We start from the raw sequence: 22,134 nt of genomic DNA, 5'->3' as shown, positions 1-22,134 counted from the left end.
GCGCCTGCGCACATGCTGCTCCTCGCCGGAGCCCCGCGGGGGAAGCGGGGCGCGCCTGCGCACACGGTGCTCCTCGCTGCAGCCCCCGGGGCGCGCCTGCGCACACAGGCTCTTTGCTGCAGCCCCGCGCGGCGCCGGGAGCCTCGGCCTCCGGTCCCTAAAACACGCCCGCCGCCTCTCCTGGCAAGTGCGGGCCTCCTGGTAAGCGTCGTCCCGATTTTCGGCGGCGGAGTGAAACCTGAAGGTCACTTTACGACGGAGTCAGGTACGGAGCGCGACTCCCGGCGCCCCAACTTCTGACCCGCCGGCGTCGTGCACCTCCCGGCCTGAGTGCTCTGCGCGGTGACAGGCCTGCGGGGGGCGGGGGACGCCTGGGGCAGGGGCGCCCTCCCCGCCGACCGACCGGGAGCACGGCCGCGCTTCCAGATGCTTCTAGACGCTTCTCGGCGCCCGGAGCGGGTCCTTCCGGAGGGGACTCGACGACCTTCAAGTTCATGCCCGCGGGAGGCGACTGTGTTAGGGGAGCCAGGGGAAGTGGGGGCGATGGCCACCCGTGGGGGGCGCCCCGGCCCACCCCCTGCCTGCCCCCAGTCTGCCCCCTAGTCTACCTCCGGGCTGCCCCCGGCCTGCCCCTTGCCTGCCCCGGGTCAGCCCCCCCTGCCTGCCCCTTGCCTGCCCCCTGCCTGCCACCTGCCTGCCCCCGGCCTGCCCCTTGCCTGCCCCCAGTCTGTCCCCCCTGCCTGCCCCTTGCCTGCCCCCAGTCTGTCCCCCCTGCCTGCCCCTTGCCTGCCCCCAGTCTGTCCCCCCTGCCTGCCCCCCTGCCTGCCCCCGGCTGCAGGGCCCGCTCGCCCTCGTCCCAAACAAGGCCCCAGGGGTGGCTCAGCCGGTTCAGTGGCGGGCTCGAGTCAAACCGCCCTGATCTCGGGCCTGTTCCCTGCCACCAGGCTCCGCCCCCCCAGAAACAAGACCACGACTCCTCTATTTCCTCGCGGCCCATTTTCTTCAGGGTGCGTCCACGTGGCCTCGTTTCTTACCTGTGGGCGGCCAGGGAGCTGCTCCCTCCTTCGCCAGAGCTCATGTCCCCTGCGTCCGTCCATTCCCGCCTCCCTGGAGTCACCCTCACCCCACCAGACTCCTTTTCCAGACACAGTAAACCTGTTGAAACAGTCGCCTGCCCTTATTGAAGCTTTTACATCCGCCCGTGAGGCAACCAGAAAGTGCTTCCTAACCGGGTTGCTCTAAGTGCAGCGCCTACACTGCACAAAGTCGGCTGCTGACTTCCGATTGCCAAAACCAGTGACTCCTCAGTGGTCCCTGTCTGATTAGCCCTTTCTCCCCAAAGCACCGCCCTGCCAAGACACTGCTCCTTTGACCCCTTCGTCCAGCGTCCCCCTGCCTGCACCCTGGGTGTGGATGATCGCAAGACTCTGCCAACGTTGCCCCTCTGAGTCCCTGGTCTGTGCTCCCGCTCTGGCTCCCCTGGAGCCTGTGTCCAAGGGACTCCCACGCCGGCCTAGCACTGGCGCTGACCTCCCGCACTTGAACTGGAAGCCTGCATTTCTAGGGGCACCTGGGTGGCTCAGTTCGTTGGGCGCCTGACTCTTGATTTTGGCTCAGGTAGTGATTTCAGGGCCATGACACTGAGAGCCCGCATCAAGCTATATGCTCAGCAGGGAGTCTGCTTGGGATTCTTTCTCTGCCCCTCCTCCTACTTCTCCCTCTCTAAATAAGTAAAAAAAACAAAACAACAACAACAACAAAAAACTGCATTTCTAACACTTTTTAAGCATTTTCAGGGTATCTTGTGAGTCCCTCAAATTCAGCACGGTCACAACTGGGCTGTCCTTTCTCAACCCAGGCGAATGTGACCCTTTTCTGCTCCTTGGCACTTATATTGTCATTAAGTTCTGTTGATCGTAACTCTCACACATCTACTCCTCAGTGACCACTTCTACTTCTCCTGATCATCTGGGTCCCCCAAAAGCTTCATGAGGACCAGCAGACAATAGAAGGAGCTTCAGAAATCAGACTAACTGGATTCCAGGGGTTTTTTTTGTTTTTGCTGAATAGCTGTGTACATTATTTAACTTCTTTGAGATTCAGTTTCTTCCTATGTTAAATGGAGCTGGTACTTAAAACTACTCTAAGAAATTTGGTGACAAATATAAAAAAAGAAATTTGGTGAGCGAAACACAATGTTACTCACATAACACAATGTTACAACGGTTGGCAAATGGAAGCCACTCAAAATGTTTTTTTTTTTTTTCCACTCAGTACTCTCCTCACTTTCCCTCCCATCACTTAGCTAAAGCACTCTGCATTGTTCTCCTCCAAAACACATTCAGCACTCAAACTGGTTACTTTCTTTTTTTTTTTTTTTTAGATTTATTTAACTATTTGGGGGGGGGTAGGGGCAGATGGAGAGGGAGAAAGAATCCCAAGTAGGCTCCATGCTCAGTGCAGACCCCAATGTGGGACTGATCCTACCACCTTAAGATCATGACCCCAGCTGAAATCTAGAGCTGGATGCTCAACCAACTGAGCCACCCAGGTGCCCTAAACTGGTTACTTTCTAAATCAGAGATCCACTCAAATCAGTCTTTGGTTAAAAACAAAACTTGTCACATCACAAATTGACATTGCCTGTATGGCAGGCAATCTCCTTAATATGGCATTTGTTATCCTTTAGAAATCGAACCTCAAACAATCTCTCCATCTTACAAATTCACCACTCCTTATTTATATAACCCATACACCTGATGTACCTTACACTGCCAAGCCTCAGTTTCTTTATTGCAGCCATCTCGTCTTCAAGGTCTTCCCCCCTTTTACCTCTAGCTGATGAAGCTATATTTCTATTTGCACAAGCACCTGTTTCTCCCAATAAATTTTAATTTCTTGGAAGCAAAGAACTCTCCTTATTAATCCAGCACGTCATCCATTCATTCATTCACCAAACTTTTACTGACTAAGAAGCAGGCATTGTGCTAAGTCCCAGGGATACAAAGCCAAAGAAGAGAGGTCCCACACCATTAACTCCTACACAGTCTTTTGAGGATGGTGGGTGTACAAATTATTCCAGCACAGAGTGATAAGTGAGAGCATAAAGCGAAGCAGTGGTTCTCAATCTAGTAGTATATTAGAACTTCTAAAGTCATTTTTAAAAAATGTTAATGCCTAGGTTCAACCATCAGATTCTAATTTAATTGGTCTGTGGTGCATTTATTTTTTAAAGCTCTTCTGGCACAGTTATGTGAAGTGAGGGTTGCAAACCTCTGGGATAGAGCTGTACAAAGAACATGGAAGATGTACTTTTGACTGTTCCGCAACATCTCGGCCCCTTCATTCCCATATACTCAGGCATGTACCCTTTCTCCATCCAACTTAGAAGATATTGCCTTATCCCCAACTCAGAGGTAAATTCTGATTATTCTTTCTCGTGACTGGTTTAGGTGTAGGCAAAAGAACTCATTCAAATCAGGGGAATCTAAGGGGAGGTCAGTTATGGGAAGTTGAGAAAAGGTTTCCTAGTTCCAAGAAAACCATACCAAGAAAGATAGTTTTTTCTTTTTAAAGAGATTTTATTTATTTATTTATCTATTTATTTACTTATTTGAGCGTGAGAGAGAAAGCACGAACGGGGGGTAGGGGACAAGGGAGAGGCAGCCTCCCTGCTGAGCAGGGAGCCTGACACAGGGCTCCATCCCAGGACCCTGAGATCATGGCCTGAGCTGAAGGCAGACGCTTAACCGACTTGAGCCATGTGTGTGGCTGTGACATCTGGAACTGCAGCAACTGTATTGTAACCCTGAGCAGATCGGAAGCAGAACTGAGCTCCAGAAAGGACCTGGCTTCTGGATGACACTGTTAGGTTACTGCATCAAACAACCCTAATGTTGGTTTACTTGTGCATTTCTTTATGTAATAATGAATTTCCTGACTCCTTATGATACTTTGAGTCAGTTTTCTGTTTACATGCAACAGGTGGCATCCTGATACACAACTAACCCAAACTTGGAAATCAAGGAAAACAGCCCAGAAAAGGGGAAATCTGTGAAGAGCCTTCATCAGGGCAGGCAGTCCAGAAGCAGGAGAAGCAAGTAAGCATGGATATAAACATAAAAGATCTTAATGGAACTACACATGGTTCAAAGTGGCTACTGCAAAGAGTATGAGCATAAAGAGGAGGCTGGAAAGGTGTCAGTCTGGGGCAAGAACTCGAGCCTTGTATGCTGCGGTAGGTTAAATATGGCCACAGAACCTGTGCAGCTTCTTCTAATAAGCAGAGTCGATTTTCACACCCTGTGAATCTGGCTGGTTTTCTGACTTGCTTTGACCAACAGAATGTATCAAAAATGATGTAAGTTCCAGAGCCAGGGCCTGGCTCTCTTGAAGTGCCACCCTGAGGCTACCATATTCTCAGGAAGGCAGTGCAGCCTACTGAAGGACGAGAGGCTGGTGGACAAGCATGTAGGCACTTTGGCCACACCAGTACTAGGTGCTGAGCATGAGAGGCCATCTTGGCCCACACAGCTATTCCAGCCATCATCTGACTGCATGTAGACTTCCCAGCCAACCCACAGAATTATAAATCATAAATCATTATTGTAGTAAGCCACCAGATTTGGGGTGGTTTTTTTTTTTTAATTTTTTAAATTTTTATTTATTTATGATAGTCACACAGAGAGAAAGAGAGAGAGGCAGAGACACAGGCAGAGGGAGAAGCAGGCTCCATGCACCGGGAGCCCGATGTGGGATTTGATCCCGGGTCTCCAGGATCACGCCCTGGGCCAAAGGCAGGCGCCAAACCGCTGCGCCACCCAGGGATCCCTGGGGTGGTTTGTTACGCAATAATAGGCACCTGATGGATAGGCCATGCCAAGGTGTTCAGATTTTACTCTGAAAACCATGAGGAGTAACCTGACTGAATTCATGTTTTAGAAAGATCGCCTTGGCAGCAGCTTGAACGATGGGCTTGGTGTCGGGGCAGGTTGGATGTAGGAGGACTGGTTGGAAGACTGTTGTGTTAATAGAGCTGAAAAATCACATCGATCTGAATTAAGACAAGGGAGAGAGGAGTAATCATGGAGGTAACATCAGCATGACGGCAAATATAAGTTACAGTGCATAAAGGAGAAATGTGAATTAGGAATTACAGTTCTTTGGGGGCGCCTGGGTGGCTCAGTGGTTGGGCATCTGCCTTTGGCCCAGGGCATAATCCCAGGGTCCTGGGATTGAGTCCTGCATTGGGCTCCCTGCGTGGAGCCTACCTCTCCCTCTGCCTGTGTCTCTGCCCCTCTCTCTGTGTCTCTCATGAATAAATAAATCTTTAAAAAATTTTTTAAAAAAGGAATTACAGTTCTTTGGATAAGGGAAGTGAGTAGATGGTCACTATGAGGGACTAGGGGAGGAAAAGAAGATTTAATGTAACTGGAACATCTAAGTGGAGAGTAGGGCAAGGGGCTGTGAACAGTCAATAGATGTTTAATGGATAAATGAGGATGATTAGTCAGGGCAGGTACTGCAGTTCTAGTCCGACAAGCCATGGATACGTGGCTTAACTGGAGTTCTTTCTACATCAAGGAAGTTTTAATGGTGGGAACTTGTGTTCTTGATACTTTGTCGGAACAGAGAGGAAAAGGAAAGGAAAGAATCGATGCAGTCTGAGATGCTCACAAAGCCACATGTTGTTCAGTTTACGCGCATTGATCCGTAACTGCCAGGGAACACATTAGCATCTAATGTTCCTAATGAAACATCTAACGAAAGTACTTTTTCGTCACGTATCCAGAGGGAAGAGCCACCATACAGTTCTCTGTTTTGGTCCTGCACGTTCTTCACTTGCCTCCCACCCTGTAGGGTAAGTGGCAGCCCTAACTCCACGCAAAGACAGTTGAGACTATGCTCATGTCAGATATTTTGTCAAGTGAGCACAATCTATGACTTACTTTGTAATAAACCTCCAAGGCTACAAACAACTTTCATATGCACATGTGAATACTGGCTTACCTTTGAAATTGATTAAAATAGCAAGTAAATGGCTGGGAACCAATCTCATCTTTCCAGTACTGTTGCCAATTCATGACATTTTCCAAGTTCTTCTGATTTTCTCTCTTACAGGGAGGAATATAGGAGCACTAGCAAAACAGAACACAGAAAATAAACCTATTATTCTACAGAATATTGAAATATAGTCTTTTTTTTCTTTTTTTTTTTTTAGAGAGATGGCAGTGTGCACATAGTAAATCTAATTCTGACCTACTTAATCTTTTAAGTACATACAACCAAATTGAAATTTGGTTTATATTTCAATATATTTCAAATTTCCAATTTGGGAAAATTACAGATAACAGTCCAATAAAAATGCAGCAAAAAAATAACCTTTAGTTATTACAGTATGAGGATAGATTATAAGCAATTAGTTACAATCTAATAGCAAATTAAAAGCATAATATACTCTTTTTGTGGGCCTGCCAGTCAACAGAGGGAAGAGGAAGGAAGAAAGGAAGGAAGGAGAGAGAGAGGAAAGGAAAGGAAAGGAAAGGAAAAAGGAAAGGAAAAAGGAAAGGAAAAAGGAAAGGAAAAAGGAAAGGAAAAAGGAAAGGAAAAAGGAAAGGAAAAAGGAAAGGAAAGGAAAGGAAAGGAAAGGAAGAAAAGAGAAGAGCAAGCTAATTTTTATTCCCAGTTGCTATCTCCAGATCTCGATATTTTCCTCTTCTACCTTTACCAAATTAAGTACTCAACTCTCCTCAGATCCTGCTCTCAACCGCTGAAACCCAAGTTTTCTTTTCTTACATCCTCTTGGATACTAAAATCAGCAGAAAAGTTCCTCACGAGTACATAATCAATGTATTTTGCTAACCGATGCCTTTTCCTAGCTCTGCCTCTAACAAAGTAGTTCTCTCTGAAGGGACCCAATTACTCTGAGCAATACAGAATCAGCAGATTTGGGAAAATTATTCTTAACTCTGGATGTTAAAATTAAGTCTTAGCATTCTAATCCATTTTCTCTGATTCAGGTTTGGTTTTTTGATGTTTTTCTTTTTTTAAGATTTTATTTATTTATTTATTTATTTATTTATTTATTTATTTATTTATTTATTTATTTATTTTAAGATTTTATTTATTATTTATTTATTTTTTTTTTTTAAGTAATCTCCTTACCCAACATGAGGCTCGAACTCATGACCCTAAGGTCAAGAGTCAGATGCCCCTCCAACTCAGGTTTTTATTACTGATGATGATCACAATAAATATGGTGCCGGTTTACTGTTACTGGATGTTTACAAGATGCCAGACATGGCAATAAAGGCTTAATGGGCTCTAACCATGTGCTTCTTACAACGACCCTAAAATGATCTCCTTTTTTAGATGGGGAAACTGAGATTTCCATCAGCCCTATGACTGGGTGCTGGAGATTTTATCACATTTGACTCCCAGCTGTTGTACTAAAGTTTCCGATGGTAAGGAGTGTATATGTGGCGGGGGTGGGGGGGTGGTGGTAACCATTAGCTTCATTGTATAATTGGGTCCTGTATTATTTTAGAGCAAGGTAAGTTGGCAACACCGTCCCACTGTTTTCCAGTCAAACACAAATGTTTTAGTGTGACATACAATCCTCTTCAGGCTCTGCCCTCTGCCTGGGACACAGTCGGTTGGAAGCACAAGGTCCCCAGATCTGTCTCATGCGATCACACCTCCTGGCTGGTCCCTGCTGCTCTCTGCTCTTTCACTGGCCTTTTTTCAAGACGTGGCTCTGTCTGGGGGTCTCCTCCTTCCTACTCCACAGTTGAGTCCGCCTTCCTTGGTCCTGCCACAGGCATCACACCACAAGCAGCCACAGCTGTAATCCCAGGGTCACCCCGGCTAGTCTGTTGTACGGCGGTCTCCTCAATTCACTGGCAAGCTGGAACAGGGCTCTTTTCTGTTTTATTTTTTTCTGCATCTTCACACTTAGGACACGATGCTTGGCAGTAGGGAAATTTCAAAAATGTTCGTAGAGTTAATAATAACAAACTTCTATACATTTTTTATTCAAGAGGGATGAAGCTATTGTCACAGTGGTTGGTATTTTTCTTAACACAAATATTTTAAATGTTAGTAAATTCGGTTATTCTCTATCATGTAACAAATTCACAACATCCAATGCGTATCTTATTTTAATGATGGGATCAGTGGATATTTACTCTTTGCACATATAGTTAATGTTCTATTAAGAACAGTATATATAAAGCCAAAAATTTCTGGGAAATCCTGAATTCTAAGATCTTCCAAAGCAACAGTTGGGTTTAGAAGCTATAGAGGCTGTGAGATATGGCTCCGGCCCTACTACTTGTTGGGTGTTTGGGGCTGGAGTAAATTACTTCCTTTTTCTGGATTTCATTTTTTCTAATCTGTAAACTCTCCAGAATAATTTCTAGCTCTACATTTCTATGATTCTCTTCTTGGAGGTACACCAAGAAGGGACCCAGCAGAAGGCAGGACTACAAACACTGCAGTATTTTTCCCAGAAGAGATGCTGCCCACTGGGGAAGTGGCTAGGCAGCCTGACTAACCCCCATTCCAGCCCCCAAAAGGCACAAGGGCCGTAGGTCCGTTCTTGGGGATCTGTAATTTGCATTAGCTTAGTGTTCATAGAGGACCCCTGACTTCTTTATTGTTTATGCCCTATAATGTGCTGGATGTTTCCTTCTATTAAAACATTTTTCTTTATTTACTGCTGTCAGTTTGTAAAATGAGAGGAGGGTACCACCTGATTGTGTTCTTTGAATGCTTCAAAATCCATCAGAGCCTTTTTTGCAATGGCTACACTCCACACACTCGACACAAGACATACACTACACATTTTAGGGAATAACAACAAGCAACCAAGTGGAATTGCAGCAGATTTTAAAATTTTGCAATTTAACTCAGTTTGAATTCTTTGCTATTTAGTGTTTTCCCCCCCACAGGGGGAAATGGGTTTAAAAGAAAGATCTCCCAACAAATGACAACTCCGGGATTTCGCTAGAAGAGGCACACCCACGTGTTTCTGAAAAGGTCAGATAAAAACTTTCACTGAGCAAATGGAGTTTGTATTAACATCTGTTGTGGTTTCACGTGGGAAAAAAGGAAATGTTCCTCACCTTTAGGATACTTCTGATGGGGAACAGAGGGCCGGCTGAGGACAAAGCACAGGGGATATCCCACAAAAGACCCCCGCCCCGGGTGGGATCTGTGTGGCATTCCCCAGCAGGTTCCCAAGGTCTTGCTGCAGGGAAAACAACCTTTAACTTGATGATGGCCTCAGTGTCTCCTAGGTCCTCCTCCACATGTGAAAACCCGCTGAAACCTCCCTTCCCTTCCCTCCCCCAAGTCTGCAGGTGTGTACTCAGCCACCCTCCCAGGCCCCCGCTCTTCCTGCCCACGGGTCCTGCCCCTGTGCTTTCAGAAAAACCACCATCTTGCACCAAAGACGTCTCAAGAATTCCTTCTTGGTCATCAGCTCCGGACTCACCCCACCAAACCTCACCCATTGTCCAAAACTTCATCACTTTGAGGTAGTGTGGATGGATTTTTAGACGCAAAGTCTTTTTTTTAATATTAGGGAAACTAAGGGAATATTTTTATATTATTTATATTAGGGAAAATAGCCTGTGATCAATATTCAGGTATTTTTTTTCCCAGGCCACATTCTTTCCAAGAGTATCCTGGATTACATAATGAGCTTGTGCTACTCTAGGAACTTTCATTTCACCGCTCCCATGCCTAGGAAGGAAATTCTTCTAAAGGCTAAATCTTGCTTTCTTAAAAAATCATTATTGTTCTTTTTCTTATATCTCGATTCTCCAATTAGTTCATCTCCAAAAGTTCTGAGAAGCCTAACTCGGATTCTCTCTAGAGTCCTTCTCAGTTCTGGCAGACCAGGGTGGACTGGTAAGCATTTTGAAATACTAGTTCACAGCAGTGTTCTGAAAAAAAAATTTTGGAAATTCAGACACAACTTTCCTCTTGAGGCTGTTCAAACCTGATGGGTTTCCAGGTACTATGACAGCTCCACCAGGATGGGGGCTCCACCAGGACCGGGGCTCCACCAGGATCGGGGCTCCACCAGGACCGGGGCTCCACCAGAATAGGGGCTCCCCCAGGATGGAAGCTCCTCCAGGATGGGGGTTCCACCAGGATCGTGTGCCCCGGGGTGGCAAGCACGACGACGTGGGCACCGTATGGGCAACACTACTGTCGTCATGGCTGACAGTTGTTGATTTCACATGAAGCGTCTCATTAATCCAAATCCCACTTAATCCCAGTAAGTAACTGGTATGGTCACCCATGTTTGACAGATGAGACCAAGCGGCAGAGATTTAAGAAGACTTTCCCTCCGTTACACATAGCAAGTGGAGAAGTTGGGGCTCCGACTGCAGCATGTTCTTATCCGTGGCCCCATGTCTCTATCTTTAGGGCTTCCCACTCTACCCTCTTGGAGCTCCCGCTGGGGCGTGAGGGCAGTGCCCTGACTTTTGCCTCCCTCACTTCCAGGACCCAGGACCCGTGTGAGGATTCCTTGGGAATGGGATTGGAGCAGGCCTCTGGCCTGAGGGCTGAGGCGGCTGCTGGCGCTTCAGTTCCCCGCACACTCTCCCAAAAATGCACTGTAAGTCTGTCCCCTCCTGTCTTACTTTGGCTCCGGGGTTGAGTTTTGGTGCCATGGATGTAATTGCACTTAGGGGAATTATTAGACACGACGTCTTTGGTCAGAGGACAGTGAGTGCTCCCCTTGGAGAAACTTCATACAGTTCTGACCTTTTTTGGTCTTTCTTTGGCAAAAGCAGCATTTCCCAATTTCTAATATCATTATCACCCAAATAACCTTCGCTGTTGTCTGTAGCACTTGCTGCCTAAACTTGCACGAAATCACTTTCTGTAAAAAGCCAAGAGTAAGAGGACTGTGATAAAAATATATTTAATGCTTAATGCTTTTTTTTCTACACTTAGTAAAAAAAGATTTTTCTTGACTTTTGCATTCACGGACCACGTTGACAGAATTGAGTGGGCTAAGACTTCAGTGAGTTTTTTAAGGGAAGACATTATCATTTGATGTGGGATATTTGGTTATGTACTTATTATGACCTATTTTTCCATTAACTTATTTTAGGGTTTATCAAGATTTATAATAGCTTCTTTTCAGCCTATCACAGTGGATTTATATTTTAATAGTACCCTCTTGAGTGTGTTCTTTTGTGTCTTGAGGATTGCATTTCAATCATATGGGCAGACTCCTTTACTGAGTCATTAAAAAAACAATTGCACAAAACACGTGGTCCATTGAAACATCAGGGAAGTGAGTTCTATGTTAGGCATTATCTAAGAAACAAGTGGAAAAACTGTTTTTTTTCCGCTAGTTTATGGACTTCACTTGGTTAAGGAGGATGGTATTGAAAGACATAATACTAGAATAGGTTTAGCTGATTAAATACTTTCCAAAGTAAACTTGGTTAGGAAATGAATTCTTGGGGTGCCTGGCCAGTTCAGTCCATAGAGCAAGAGACTCTCGATCTTGGGGTGGTAAGTTTGAGCCCCACACTGAGTGGAGAGATTACTTTAAAATAAAATAAAAAAAACCCAACAAAATGAATTATTAAAACATTATCAGTTGGAACATAGGTCTGTTTTTTTATACTATGATCCCTCATTTTCTGAAATCCTGTTATTTGTGTCAGCTATGATTCATAACTTTCATGACATTTTTGACAATATAAACGTATAATTATGAAATAAAAACCAACTGACCCATTTATAAACACCATAATGTTTTATATGCCTGAACTCCATTTTTTTTAAGGATTTTATATATGTATTCATGAGACACACAGAGGCAGACACACAGGCAGAGGGAGAAGCAGGCTTCCCATAGGGAGCCCAATGTGGGACTCGATCTCAGGACCCCAGGATCACGACCTGAGCCGAGGGCAGAGGCTCAACCACTGAACCACCCAGGCATCCCATGCCTCAACTCCATTAATGGTGTACACACCTTGTGAATGTAGGTTAACTTAACAAACACATATGAAATTATATGTCAGCTAAAAAATAAAAAATTCCTAGGACAGGTGGTTCCAGAATGTGTACCCGCATCTGAAAGCCAAATGAAAATAATCTTGTGGAACAACTTGAAGTTCAAACAAATGGCTTGGAAAACATAAAAAGCAAGGCTAACTAAGAACAGGAGAAGCTAAAATAAGCTCTTCGGAGAGAACAGGCTGGGCAGCTACCGTGTGGTGCCCAGCCTAGACCTGTGTTCATCAAAGTCTGTTCCATGGACTTGGATGGATCACGCATCAAAAAGATCCACCCTCCTGAGAGTCTGATTCGGTAAGACCCAGAATCTGTTTTTAACAGCTCTCCCTTCCCTTGGAACGACAACTTTTTTCCAACTGACCAACTATGCAACAAACCATTCTTGACTGCTGAGTACTGGACAGAGTCCGAGGACAAAATATTACCCACCCTTTACTCGTATCTCCCCTCCCTTCCCAGGAGCATGCAGTGTGGTAGTAGTAGCTTATCGACAAAGTGCTTTGCAATTACAGAAGAGGAAGTGAGGATTTTGGCTTTGGGGGGGTAGGGGAGAGGCTTCACATCCGAGATGATTTTGATGTGCACCTTTTAGTTTGAACGGGAGTTTACTTCTCAGAGAATGGCTTGGGAAGGTGACATTCCAAGAAGAAGAAATGTGCAATGACTTTGTGTATAAATGTTCCATAAAGACTGAGTCATCTAATGTGCTTGGAGGATAGGGGGCAGGAGGGAGGGTGTGAAAAATGCCCAATTATCTGAACTACTACTTACTGAAGAACTGTTCCTCTCTCCTCAAATGCTTCAATGAGAAATTGCTCGCTACCTTCTGCAGAGTATTTCCACCCACCCACCAATGCTCTTTTAGTTAGAATTTATTGTCATGTGTTGACACTATTGGCATTCTCTAATTTAGTAATACTCATGTAGCTTCTGCATTCAAGCAGAAGCAGGTTGGTGATTCTATTAAAACTAAGAAAAGTTTCAAACAAACGACGTTCCACTTTCAAGACAAAACAGTTGACTTGGCTTTAAAGCCGGAAGATAAAAATACAGCATCTTTACTGAAAAGAGAGATCGAATCTAAATAGAAAAAGTCAAACCAAAGCAAGAAGTTTTAATCTGGAACAAAGCTCGATGGATATTTATGACAGTACATGGAAAAGCTGGTCCCATGGCATATCATGGTTCAATGTCTTTGAGGAGTTAGCCAGTTCTCATGACCACACAGAACACTAAAATCACTAAAATGAAAGTTTCTCAAGTGTTCGTGCATGCATTCAGAGGTGCCTCATCGATGGCACTATCTGTGTCCTGTATCGTATACCGTAAAGTACACAAATCTCAATGTGTGTGTGTATATTTAATATTACGACCATCATTTCTGCATGAAGGAGGCCAACAAGCTGTGTCCATGCTAAGTCCCCCAGGATCAGGATTGAGAGATGGTGGTGACAAATGCTGGATGTTCCCTAACTTGAGGCAGAATTTTCCCAAAGATGGCTGCACCAATACATTTAGAGTAGTAATGGGCACTGGTCCTGTCCTCCCCGGGGACGCTAAGTACGACTGTGCTCACAACGGTGGGGAGAGGGGGGCTCATGGCAGCAGGAGAAAATGGAGTTTGGGCCCAAGTTGGGATCACGATGGGCCCAGAGTCCCTGTGCCTGTTCCTACAGATCCTGAAGATCACATGCAATCCCCATACCTAACATTAGTGCCCAGGTCCTCCTTGGACCCCCCTACTCAGAGACAGGAGCTATTTGGGTGGGCGACTATTTGGGTGGGCGACCCACCCACTCTTTCCCCAAAGAGTAAGCCAATGGGCGAGCGCTGCTGCCCTAGGAAGCCCCAGGGATTACAGGAGTGGGGATTCCTGGTCTGTGCTCCTTTAGCTGCCTGTGTGGCTCCAGAAGGGGACAGGCAAGTCCTGGAGAAAAGCTGTACTGCTCAAGGAGTCTGGGCGGCCGATTCAGGGGGGGTCTATTGATGGAAGCCAAGAAGTTACCCCTGGGACCTATTCTAAGGTGACTCACCTGACAAATGCTATTCTCTCTGTCCTTGTGGATAAGGAGCATGAGAGCCAGCTGCCTTCACCTGGCTGGGGGGGGGGGGGGGGGGGGATGTCCAGGGCTGTCTTACTCAGCACGACCTCTGCTCTGGCTGCTGTGCTCGACTCCGCAGGGACCTTGGCGACAGGCTGATTATTGCACCTGGACGCGCGGAGTACACAGTGCCCTAGATTCACTGGCAGAGCTCAGGTGAGCCAGTGAGTGGGAAACTCGGGGACGGCCACCTCGGGGGTGCTCCTGGGAGTCTAGTGGTCCACGGGATTTCTGAATAGCCCTTCCACAGTGAGAGGCAGACAGTGGGGCACCCGGGTGGCTCAGCGGTTGAGCGTCTGCCTTTGGCTCAGGTTGTGACCCCGGGGTCCCGGGATCGAGTCCCACATCAGCTCCTCACAGGGAGCCTGCTTCTCCCTCTGCCTGTGTCTCTGCCTCTGTGTGTGTCTCATGAATAAGTAAATAAAATCTTTTTAAAAAAGTCTAAACATGGAACATCAAGTTACCATGCTACCCACTGTACACTGGGCTTTTCAACCCCCTAACACAGAAGGGTGTCGTTTACAGGCCTGAAGCAGCTCATGCTGGGAAAGAAGTTTCTATTCTTTTTTTTTTTTTTTAAGTTATTTATTTGAGAGACAGAGAAAGAGGACATCAGTGGGGAAGGGGCAGACGGAGAGAGCAAAACAGACTCCCGCTGAGGAGCGAGCCCATTGTGGGGCTCAGATCATGACCTGAGCTGAAGGCAGATGCCCAACCGACGGAGTCCCCCAGGTGCCCCATGAAGTGAGTTTTATAAGCAAATGACTCACACTCCCAGTGCACCTTCCTATACTATCACCTTTTCCAGCCTGTCTTATAAATGGTTGTTAATCCAGGCCTGTTTTTCTACTACTAGGATATACACACCCCCAGGAGTACTCTGCAGTGCGCTAGTGGGTGCTCAAAGCCCCTGACCAGTTTGGGTGGACTAAAAAAAAAAAAATCTGATCTCTGTGAGCGTAACTTTGAACAGAACTTCCGATTGTTGTCTCTCTTGCAAGGAGGGATGTTGAAGGTACAGACCTACAAGGACTTAAGGACACTGCCCAGCAAAATCACATTTTGATTGAAGGGATGAGACTGTGCTAGTTTCTCAGAAACAGAACTCTGACTAAAAGATAAAATGTCAAAGTTGTATTTCCCATGTGTCCTTTCTCAGGAAGCTACTTGAGGATGCGCTCCACCGAAACAGAGGTATAAACCAAGAAATAGGAAGGCACTGGGTCCAGGAAACAGAGTGCTCAACATGGAAGGGACACAGCAGAGCTAGGTGTAACCGTTCAGTTCGGAGCAGCAGCAGGCTGAAGGAATCCGGAAAGGCCATCCCAGGAGATTTCTTTAAATAGAGAAAAGTGGAGCTAACTGTGACCTGTTATGATTACCTATTTGAAAAACAGTGTACAAAGTGGCTTTATGCTTTGGTGGGGAAATTTTGGAAAAGAGAAAGGTGCAGAGGAAAGAAACTAGAACAGGGGATGACTATCAGCTCAAGGAAAATAAACAGCTACAGAAATGAGCAATAATTTATATAGTTAATGTTCAATGTTAGTTTAGCCAAAAATTATGATAGGACCATATTTAAAGGATGAAGGGCAGGAAAATGGGGTAGAATGGGATGGTGTAAGAAAGGTAAATCCTGGGGTGCCTGGGTGGCTCAGTCAGTTAAGTGTCTGCCTTGGGCTCAGGTTGTGATCCCAGGGTCCTGGGATCGAGCCCTGCACTGGGCTCTCTGCTCAGGGCGGGGAGTCTGCTTCTCCCTCCCCTCGGCACCTCCCCTCCGCTTGTATGCACCTCCTCTCTCTCTAATAAATAAAATTTTTTAAAAAATGTATTAAACCAAGCATAATAGATACACAAGGTAAAACCCCCAGGCAAACATGCTTAACAGTTGTACATTTTTCCAGATATTTTTTACATGTTATTTTGACATGAATGTGAGTACACGCTTCTCTGTCTTGCTCTTTTTCTTTCACTTTAACAATATATCTTGGTTCTCTCATACCTGCAAAGAGGGATCTCATTCTTTTTTCTTTTTTTTTAAATTATGTATTCATGAGAGACACAGAGAGGCAGAGACACAGGCAGAGGGAGAAGCAGGCTCCATGCAGGGAGCCCGAAGTGGGACTTGATCCTTGGGACTCCAGGATCACGCCCTGGGTGAAGGCAGGTGCCAAACCGCTGAGCCACCCAGGGATCCCACCGTTCTTTTTTCAATTCTGCTATATGGACGTGTAAGAATTATTGACTTGTCCTCTACTGAAAAGCATTAAAGGGGTTTGCAGTGTTTTATGGTTCCAAAGGAGCAACAGACTTTCTTTTACAAGCATCTCTACATACATATTTGAGAACAGGAAAAATAAAAGTATGTATACATTCAAAAGTTATGACTTTTATGTTCCAAAGAGATTGTATTATCAACTGCACTTTTGCTAGTTTACAAGAGTCCCTACCCTCATATCATTAAAAGAAATTTTAAAAATAAATCTGGTATAATTAAATTTCATGACCGGTGAAATATGAGACTTCTTGTTTTAATTTTCATTTTTGAAGATTTTTATTTGAGAGAGACCACATGCACAAGAGAGCACAAGGTCAGGGAGGGGCAGAGTGCAACGCCCTTCCAACTGGATCCCGGGACCCCGGGATCAGGACCTGAGCCAAAGGCAGGTGCTTAGCTGACTCAGTCACCAGGTGCCCCCAATTTGCATTCTTAATTAGAGGTAATTTTTTTTCTATATTTAAAAAACTATATGTATTTCTTTTCTGCACCTGACTATCCATGACATCTCCCCATTTTGGTCATTTTCTTGCTGATGTTTAAGTCTTTAACATAGCAAAAAAAAAAAAAATTGTTTTCATAGAATCAACCTGGAAACATTATCAGTTGGAGTTTCTTGGAATACTAGTGAGACCACACATATCTTCCGTGTCTGCCTAGCTGTGATTCTTCACTGAGCTGCCTGCCTGTTCATGCCCTGGCCTTATGTATTTATCGAGAGTTCTCCAGAAAAACAGAACCAAGAGTATACAGGTGGACACGTAAGAGATTTATTATGAGGAACTGGCTCGCCCAAGGTTAACTGAGAAGTCCCACAACCTGCTGCTCACAAGACTGAGACCCAGGGAAGCGGGTGGTGTAATTCAGTTCAGGTTTGAGGGCCTTTGGTCACAGGAGCACCAATGTCACGTCCCAGCTCAAGCAGAGAGCAAGTCCGCCCTTTCCTTTTTTGTTCTACTTAAGACAGATCTAATCAACAGATTGGATCGGATGACGTCCACCTGCATTGGTGAGGATGGATCTTCTTTACTGAGACTAACGATTCAAATACCTTTTCCAGAAACACCCTGACCGGTGCACCTAGAAATTATATTTTACTGATCCTCTGGGCATTTGTTAGCCCAGTTAAGTTGGCACATAAAACTAATCATCAAGCCTAGTGTTCTACTGAAAAGATGGCCATTTATTGCTATATTGAGTTTTGAATCATTTCTTTACATATTTTTGCTCTTTACATATTGAGTTTTGAATCATTTCTCTACCATTGTGTAAATATTATTCCAAAGTTAACATTTTTCTTTAAATTTTAATGCTTTATGTCATTAAACAAATCAGTGCATTCCTTTATGGTTTCTACCCTTGGTGTCATGTTTAGAAAATTAAAACTAAAATTTTATTTTCCAAATAGAATTTGGGAATAAATTTAGTATTAAATTTAGTATTTTTAAATGTGTATTTTTCCAAATAATAGGGAAGTTTTAACATCATTACTGAGTAAGATATCTCTTTATGAGATATTCGAAATGTCAAAATTTGCAAAGCAAATCTTTCAACTTTTTTTTCTGATAAAAGCTTTATTGAAACATAAATCACATACCATTTCATTCACTCACTTAAAATGTACACTTCAGGGGCGCCTGGTGGCTCAGTCGGTTAAGAATCTGCCTTCAGCTCAGGTCATGATCCCAGGGTCCTGGGATAGGGCCCCATGTCAGGCTTCCTGCTCAGTGAGGAGTCTGCTTCTCCCTCTCCCACTGCCCCTCTACCCTACTCATACTCTTTCTTGCTCACTCTCAAATAAATAAAATTTAAAAAAATAATAAAATGTGCAATTGAAAAAATGTAAAAAAATACAATGTACAATTCAATGTTTTCTTTGTAGATTCACAGAAGCATGCAATCACTGCCATAAAAGTTTTAGAGTATTTTTTATCACCCCAAGAAGACACCCTGTACATATATGAACACATTTTTATGTGCTTATTGTCTATTTGTCTACCTTCTTTGGAAAAATATCTATTCACATCTTTTGCCTATCTTTAAGTTGGCTTATCTTAAGCCTTTTTAATTGTGTTGAGTTGTAGAAGTTCTCCATTTATTCTGGAATTCAATCTTAATCAGATACATGATTTGCAAATATCTTTCCTCACTCCCTGGTTGTCTTTTCACTTTTTTGATGGTGTCCTCTGAAACGCAAGTTTTTCATTGTGTTTAAGGATAATCATCAATTTTTCCTTTGGTTGCTTGTGCTTTTCAAGTCAATTTAAGAAACTGTGCCTAATTCAAAGGCATTCACACTTATGTTTTTCTCTGAGAGCTTGATAGTTTAAGTTCTTACATTTAGGTTTCTGCTCCATTTTACATTAATTTTGGCATATGGTATGAGGTGGGAGTCCAACTTCGTGCTTTTGCAACAAACTGTTTCAGGACCATTGGTTAAAAAGACGGTTCTTTACCTGTTGAATGCTCTTGACAGAACTGCCAAAAACCAATCGCCCATAAATGAACTCATTTATTCTGGACTCTCAATTCTATTCCATAGATTGGTATGTGTATCTTTATGCCAGTACCACAGAGTTTTTATTATTGTAGCTTTCCAGTAAGTTTTAAAATTCTAAAGTGTGAGTCTTCCACCACAGTCCTCTTTTTTCAAGATCATTTGGCTATCCTTAATGTTTCTTAAATTTCCATATGAATTTTAGGATCATTTTCTGCAAACAAAAATCCAGCTGCGTTTTTGATGCAGACTATAATGGATCTGTAGACCAATTTGGGAAGTGTGCCATCTTTACGATATTAAGTTTCCCAATCCACAAACAACAGGCCTTCTTTAATTTCTCTTGAGAGTGTTTTGTAGTTTTCAGGGTACAAGTCTTTTAACTCTTTTGTTAAAAATACTCCTATGAAATATATTCCTAAGTGTTTTGTTATTTTGATAATGTTGTAAATAGAATTGTGTTTTTAATTTCATTTTTAGATTGTTCATTGTTAGTATATAAAAATGTAATTGATTTTTGTATATTGACCTTGGATTCTGTAATCTTGCTTAATTTATTATGTCTAATAGATGGGTTTTTTGTTTGTTTTGCTTTTGGTAGATCTTTTAGGAGTTTCTTTATGCAAGATCATGGGACTTACATAGTTTTATCTCTTCTTTTCCAATTCAGCTGTCTTTTTATTTCTTGCCTAATTGTCCTGAGTAGAACTTCCACCATCAAACAGGAGTTGCAAGAGCAGACATCCTCATCTTATTTCTGATCTTAAGGGGGAAAGCTTTCAGCCTTTCACCATTAAATATATTAGCTACTCATAGTTGCTCTCTACCAGGTTGAGGAAGTTCTCTGTTATTCCTAGTTTATTGATTTTAAGACTAAGAGGATTTTGTGAAATGTTTTTTCTGCATAGATTGAGATAATGTGATTATCCTATATTTTATTAATATGGTGTATTACACTGATTGATTTTAGAACATTGAACCAACCTTGCATTCCTGGAATGAATTCCTGCTTGATCGTGGTGTATAATCAAACTCTTCCAAACAATAGAAGAGGGGACCCTTCCCAAATAATTCTATCACCACAATACCAAAATCAGACAAGGACATAGGAAAACTACAGACCAATATATCTGAAAGTATAGATGCAAAAATCCTCAACAAAATGCTAGCAAACTAAATCTACATTAAAAAAATGATTATATACCATGACCAAGTTAAGAGAATGGGGAATGAGTATTAATGTGCATCAGATTCCTTTGGGAACTGATGACAAAATTCTGAAATTAGTAGCAATGCACAATTTTGTGACTATACCAAAAACTACCTATTAAAAGGGCAAATATCATTTTATGTGAATTACATGCCACTTTTTTTAAAGAAAGCTGCCTACCCACTATCTTCTCTTTTCTCCTTTCCTACTGCCTGAAAGGCAGATAGCCTCAAGTCAGTAAAAAACATGTTAAGGGATGGTAGAGCATTAAGATGGTAGGAACCTGAGTCTTTGGATAACCTTCCACATCAGACTGGCACAGCCCCAGGGATCGGCTCCTACAGGCCTGACATTTACAGAGAAAAAAAAACAAACAAACTAGTACCTGCTTTGTTTAGGTCACTGTGATTAGGTTCCTGTTAAAGTATCCCATCTAGTATCTTAATTAATTCAACTAGGTTGTTTCTACTTTTCACTACTATACACAATTCTGCAATGAAATTCCTCATATATATATTTCCCTGGATGTGTGTCAGAAGGGTTTTTTTTTTTGTTTTTTTTTTGTTTTTTTTTTTACAGTAAATACCTTGAAGTTAAATTGTTGGGTTGTCAGGTATGCAAAGCTTTGGTTACACTTAATATGTTTTATTATTTTCCTAAGTAGTTGAACCAATTTTCTAGCAATGGGTAAGACTTACCATTTTCTTGAATTCACACAATACTTCATCATGTTAAGTCCTGCCAAACTGATGGGTGTGAAATGGTATTCCATTATTGGTGTCATTTGAATTTCCCTGAGATTAGTGGAATTGAGCATTTTTTCACATTTACTGATCATCAGAGTTTCCTTCATGAATTGCTTATACATATCCTTAGATCGTTTTCCCATTATGCCATCTACCACTCTCTTAATGATATAGACATCTTCATTTTTACTTATTGCTTATTACTTGTTTTGCCATTATTTTCTACTAGTATTTGGCTTATACTTCTATTTTGTTTACCATAATTTTAGTCATACAGAAATTGTTATTTTAATGTGCTCAAAAGTATCAATCTTTTCCTCTTATGATGTCCTTTCAGCCTCATTTCAGAAAATATTTCTTAAGTGTGTATGTCATAAAGTTATTTTCCCATGCTACTTCCTGAAAGTTTTATAGTTTTCATATTTAGTTTTTCTTTCATTTAGAACTGGTTTTTTATGAGTGTGAACTATGTGTCAAATTTTCTTTTTTTTAATGTAGAGCTTAATTTTTCATTCATATCCTGGCGAACTTCTGACATCTATGCCTTTCAGTAAAATTTCACAATTGCCAGTTAATTTCACCGAGGATATAATCTTTATTATTTTACTTCTTTAAAATTTGTTGAGGCTTACTTTTTTGACCTAGAGTATGATGTTTTTGTAAATGTTACATGAGCACTTAAAATAATGTGCACCTTGCTATAACTGGACCCACTATTCTAAATGTCAGTTGTGTCTGTTGTAAAACATGTTATTTAAATCTATTATATATGTATTGATATTACTTTCATCAGATTGTTTATTAGTCATAAACAGAGGTGTGTTAAAATCTCTATCATGGGGCAGCCCAGGTGGCTAAGCGGTTTAGCGCTAGGTCTTCAACCTAGGGCCTGATCCTGGAGATCCAGAATCAAGTCCCATGTCAGGCTCCCTGCATGGAGCCTGCTTCTTTCTCCCTCTGCCTGTGTCTCTGCCTCTCTCTTTCTCTCAGGAATAAATAAATAAAATCTTTAAAAAATATCTCTATCATGATAGGCTTATTGGCTTGTTTTATTTTTTTTTTTAAGGATTTTGAGTCTATATTTTTAGGTATATCCTAATATTTAATAATTGAATTTTTTACAATTACAAAATGTCCCTTTTTATTTAGTAACAAATTTCTGCCTGAGACTCTATTGGATACAATGCAAATACTCCAGCTTTTCTTTTCTTTCTTTTTGGTTGATATTTATATGTATAGTCTCC

At 42.8% G+C, this 22,134-nt stretch overlaps 2 protein-coding genes across 19 annotated transcripts in view; one reads left to right on the top strand and one right to left on the bottom strand.

Moving 5' to 3' along the window:
- Window positions 1-22,134, bottom strand: part of KCNMB4 (potassium calcium-activated channel subfamily M regulatory beta subunit 4) — a 59,519-nt gene that overhangs the window by 28,248 nt on the left and 9,137 nt on the right. The window contains exon 2 of the mRNA XM_038550006.1: window positions 6,010-6,137. Coding sequence (XP_038405934.1) covers window positions 6,010-6,137 — 128 coding nt within the window. The remainder of the gene's footprint in view (window positions 1-6,009; window positions 6,138-22,134) is intronic.
- LOC111097597 lies at window positions 110-21,838 on the top strand. 18 transcript variants are annotated; one of them, XR_005365411.1, is made up of 10 exons: window positions 110-265; window positions 3,236-3,416; window positions 3,985-4,100; window positions 5,792-5,860; window positions 7,372-7,463; window positions 8,952-9,039; window positions 9,356-9,539; window positions 10,519-10,633; window positions 14,239-14,315; window positions 15,016-16,800. XR_005365411.1 is itself a non-coding variant. In XM_038550000.1 (4 exons), exons 1-4 carry the CDS (start codon window positions 9,115-9,117, stop codon window positions 17,112-17,114), a joined length of 711 nt encoding a protein of 236 aa, XP_038405928.1. In that variant the 5' UTR covers window positions 9,053-9,114; the 3' UTR covers window positions 17,115-18,120. The 18 variants fall into 18 exon arrangements, 7 of the variants coding, with proteins under 7 accessions (XP_038405928.1, XP_038405927.1, XP_038405929.1 ...); XR_005365408.1 differs by lacking the exon at window positions 3,236-3,416; XR_005365410.1 differs by lacking the exons at window positions 3,236-3,416; window positions 9,356-9,539.

Source organism: Canis lupus, chromosome 10 (assembly GCF_011100685.1).
Source record: "Canis lupus familiaris isolate Mischka breed German Shepherd chromosome 10, alternate assembly UU_Cfam_GSD_1.0, whole genome shotgun sequence".
Lineage (NCBI taxonomy): Eukaryota > Metazoa > Chordata > Mammalia > Carnivora > Canidae > Canis > Canis lupus.
This window is presented reverse-complemented; position numbering and strand designations above follow the sequence as displayed.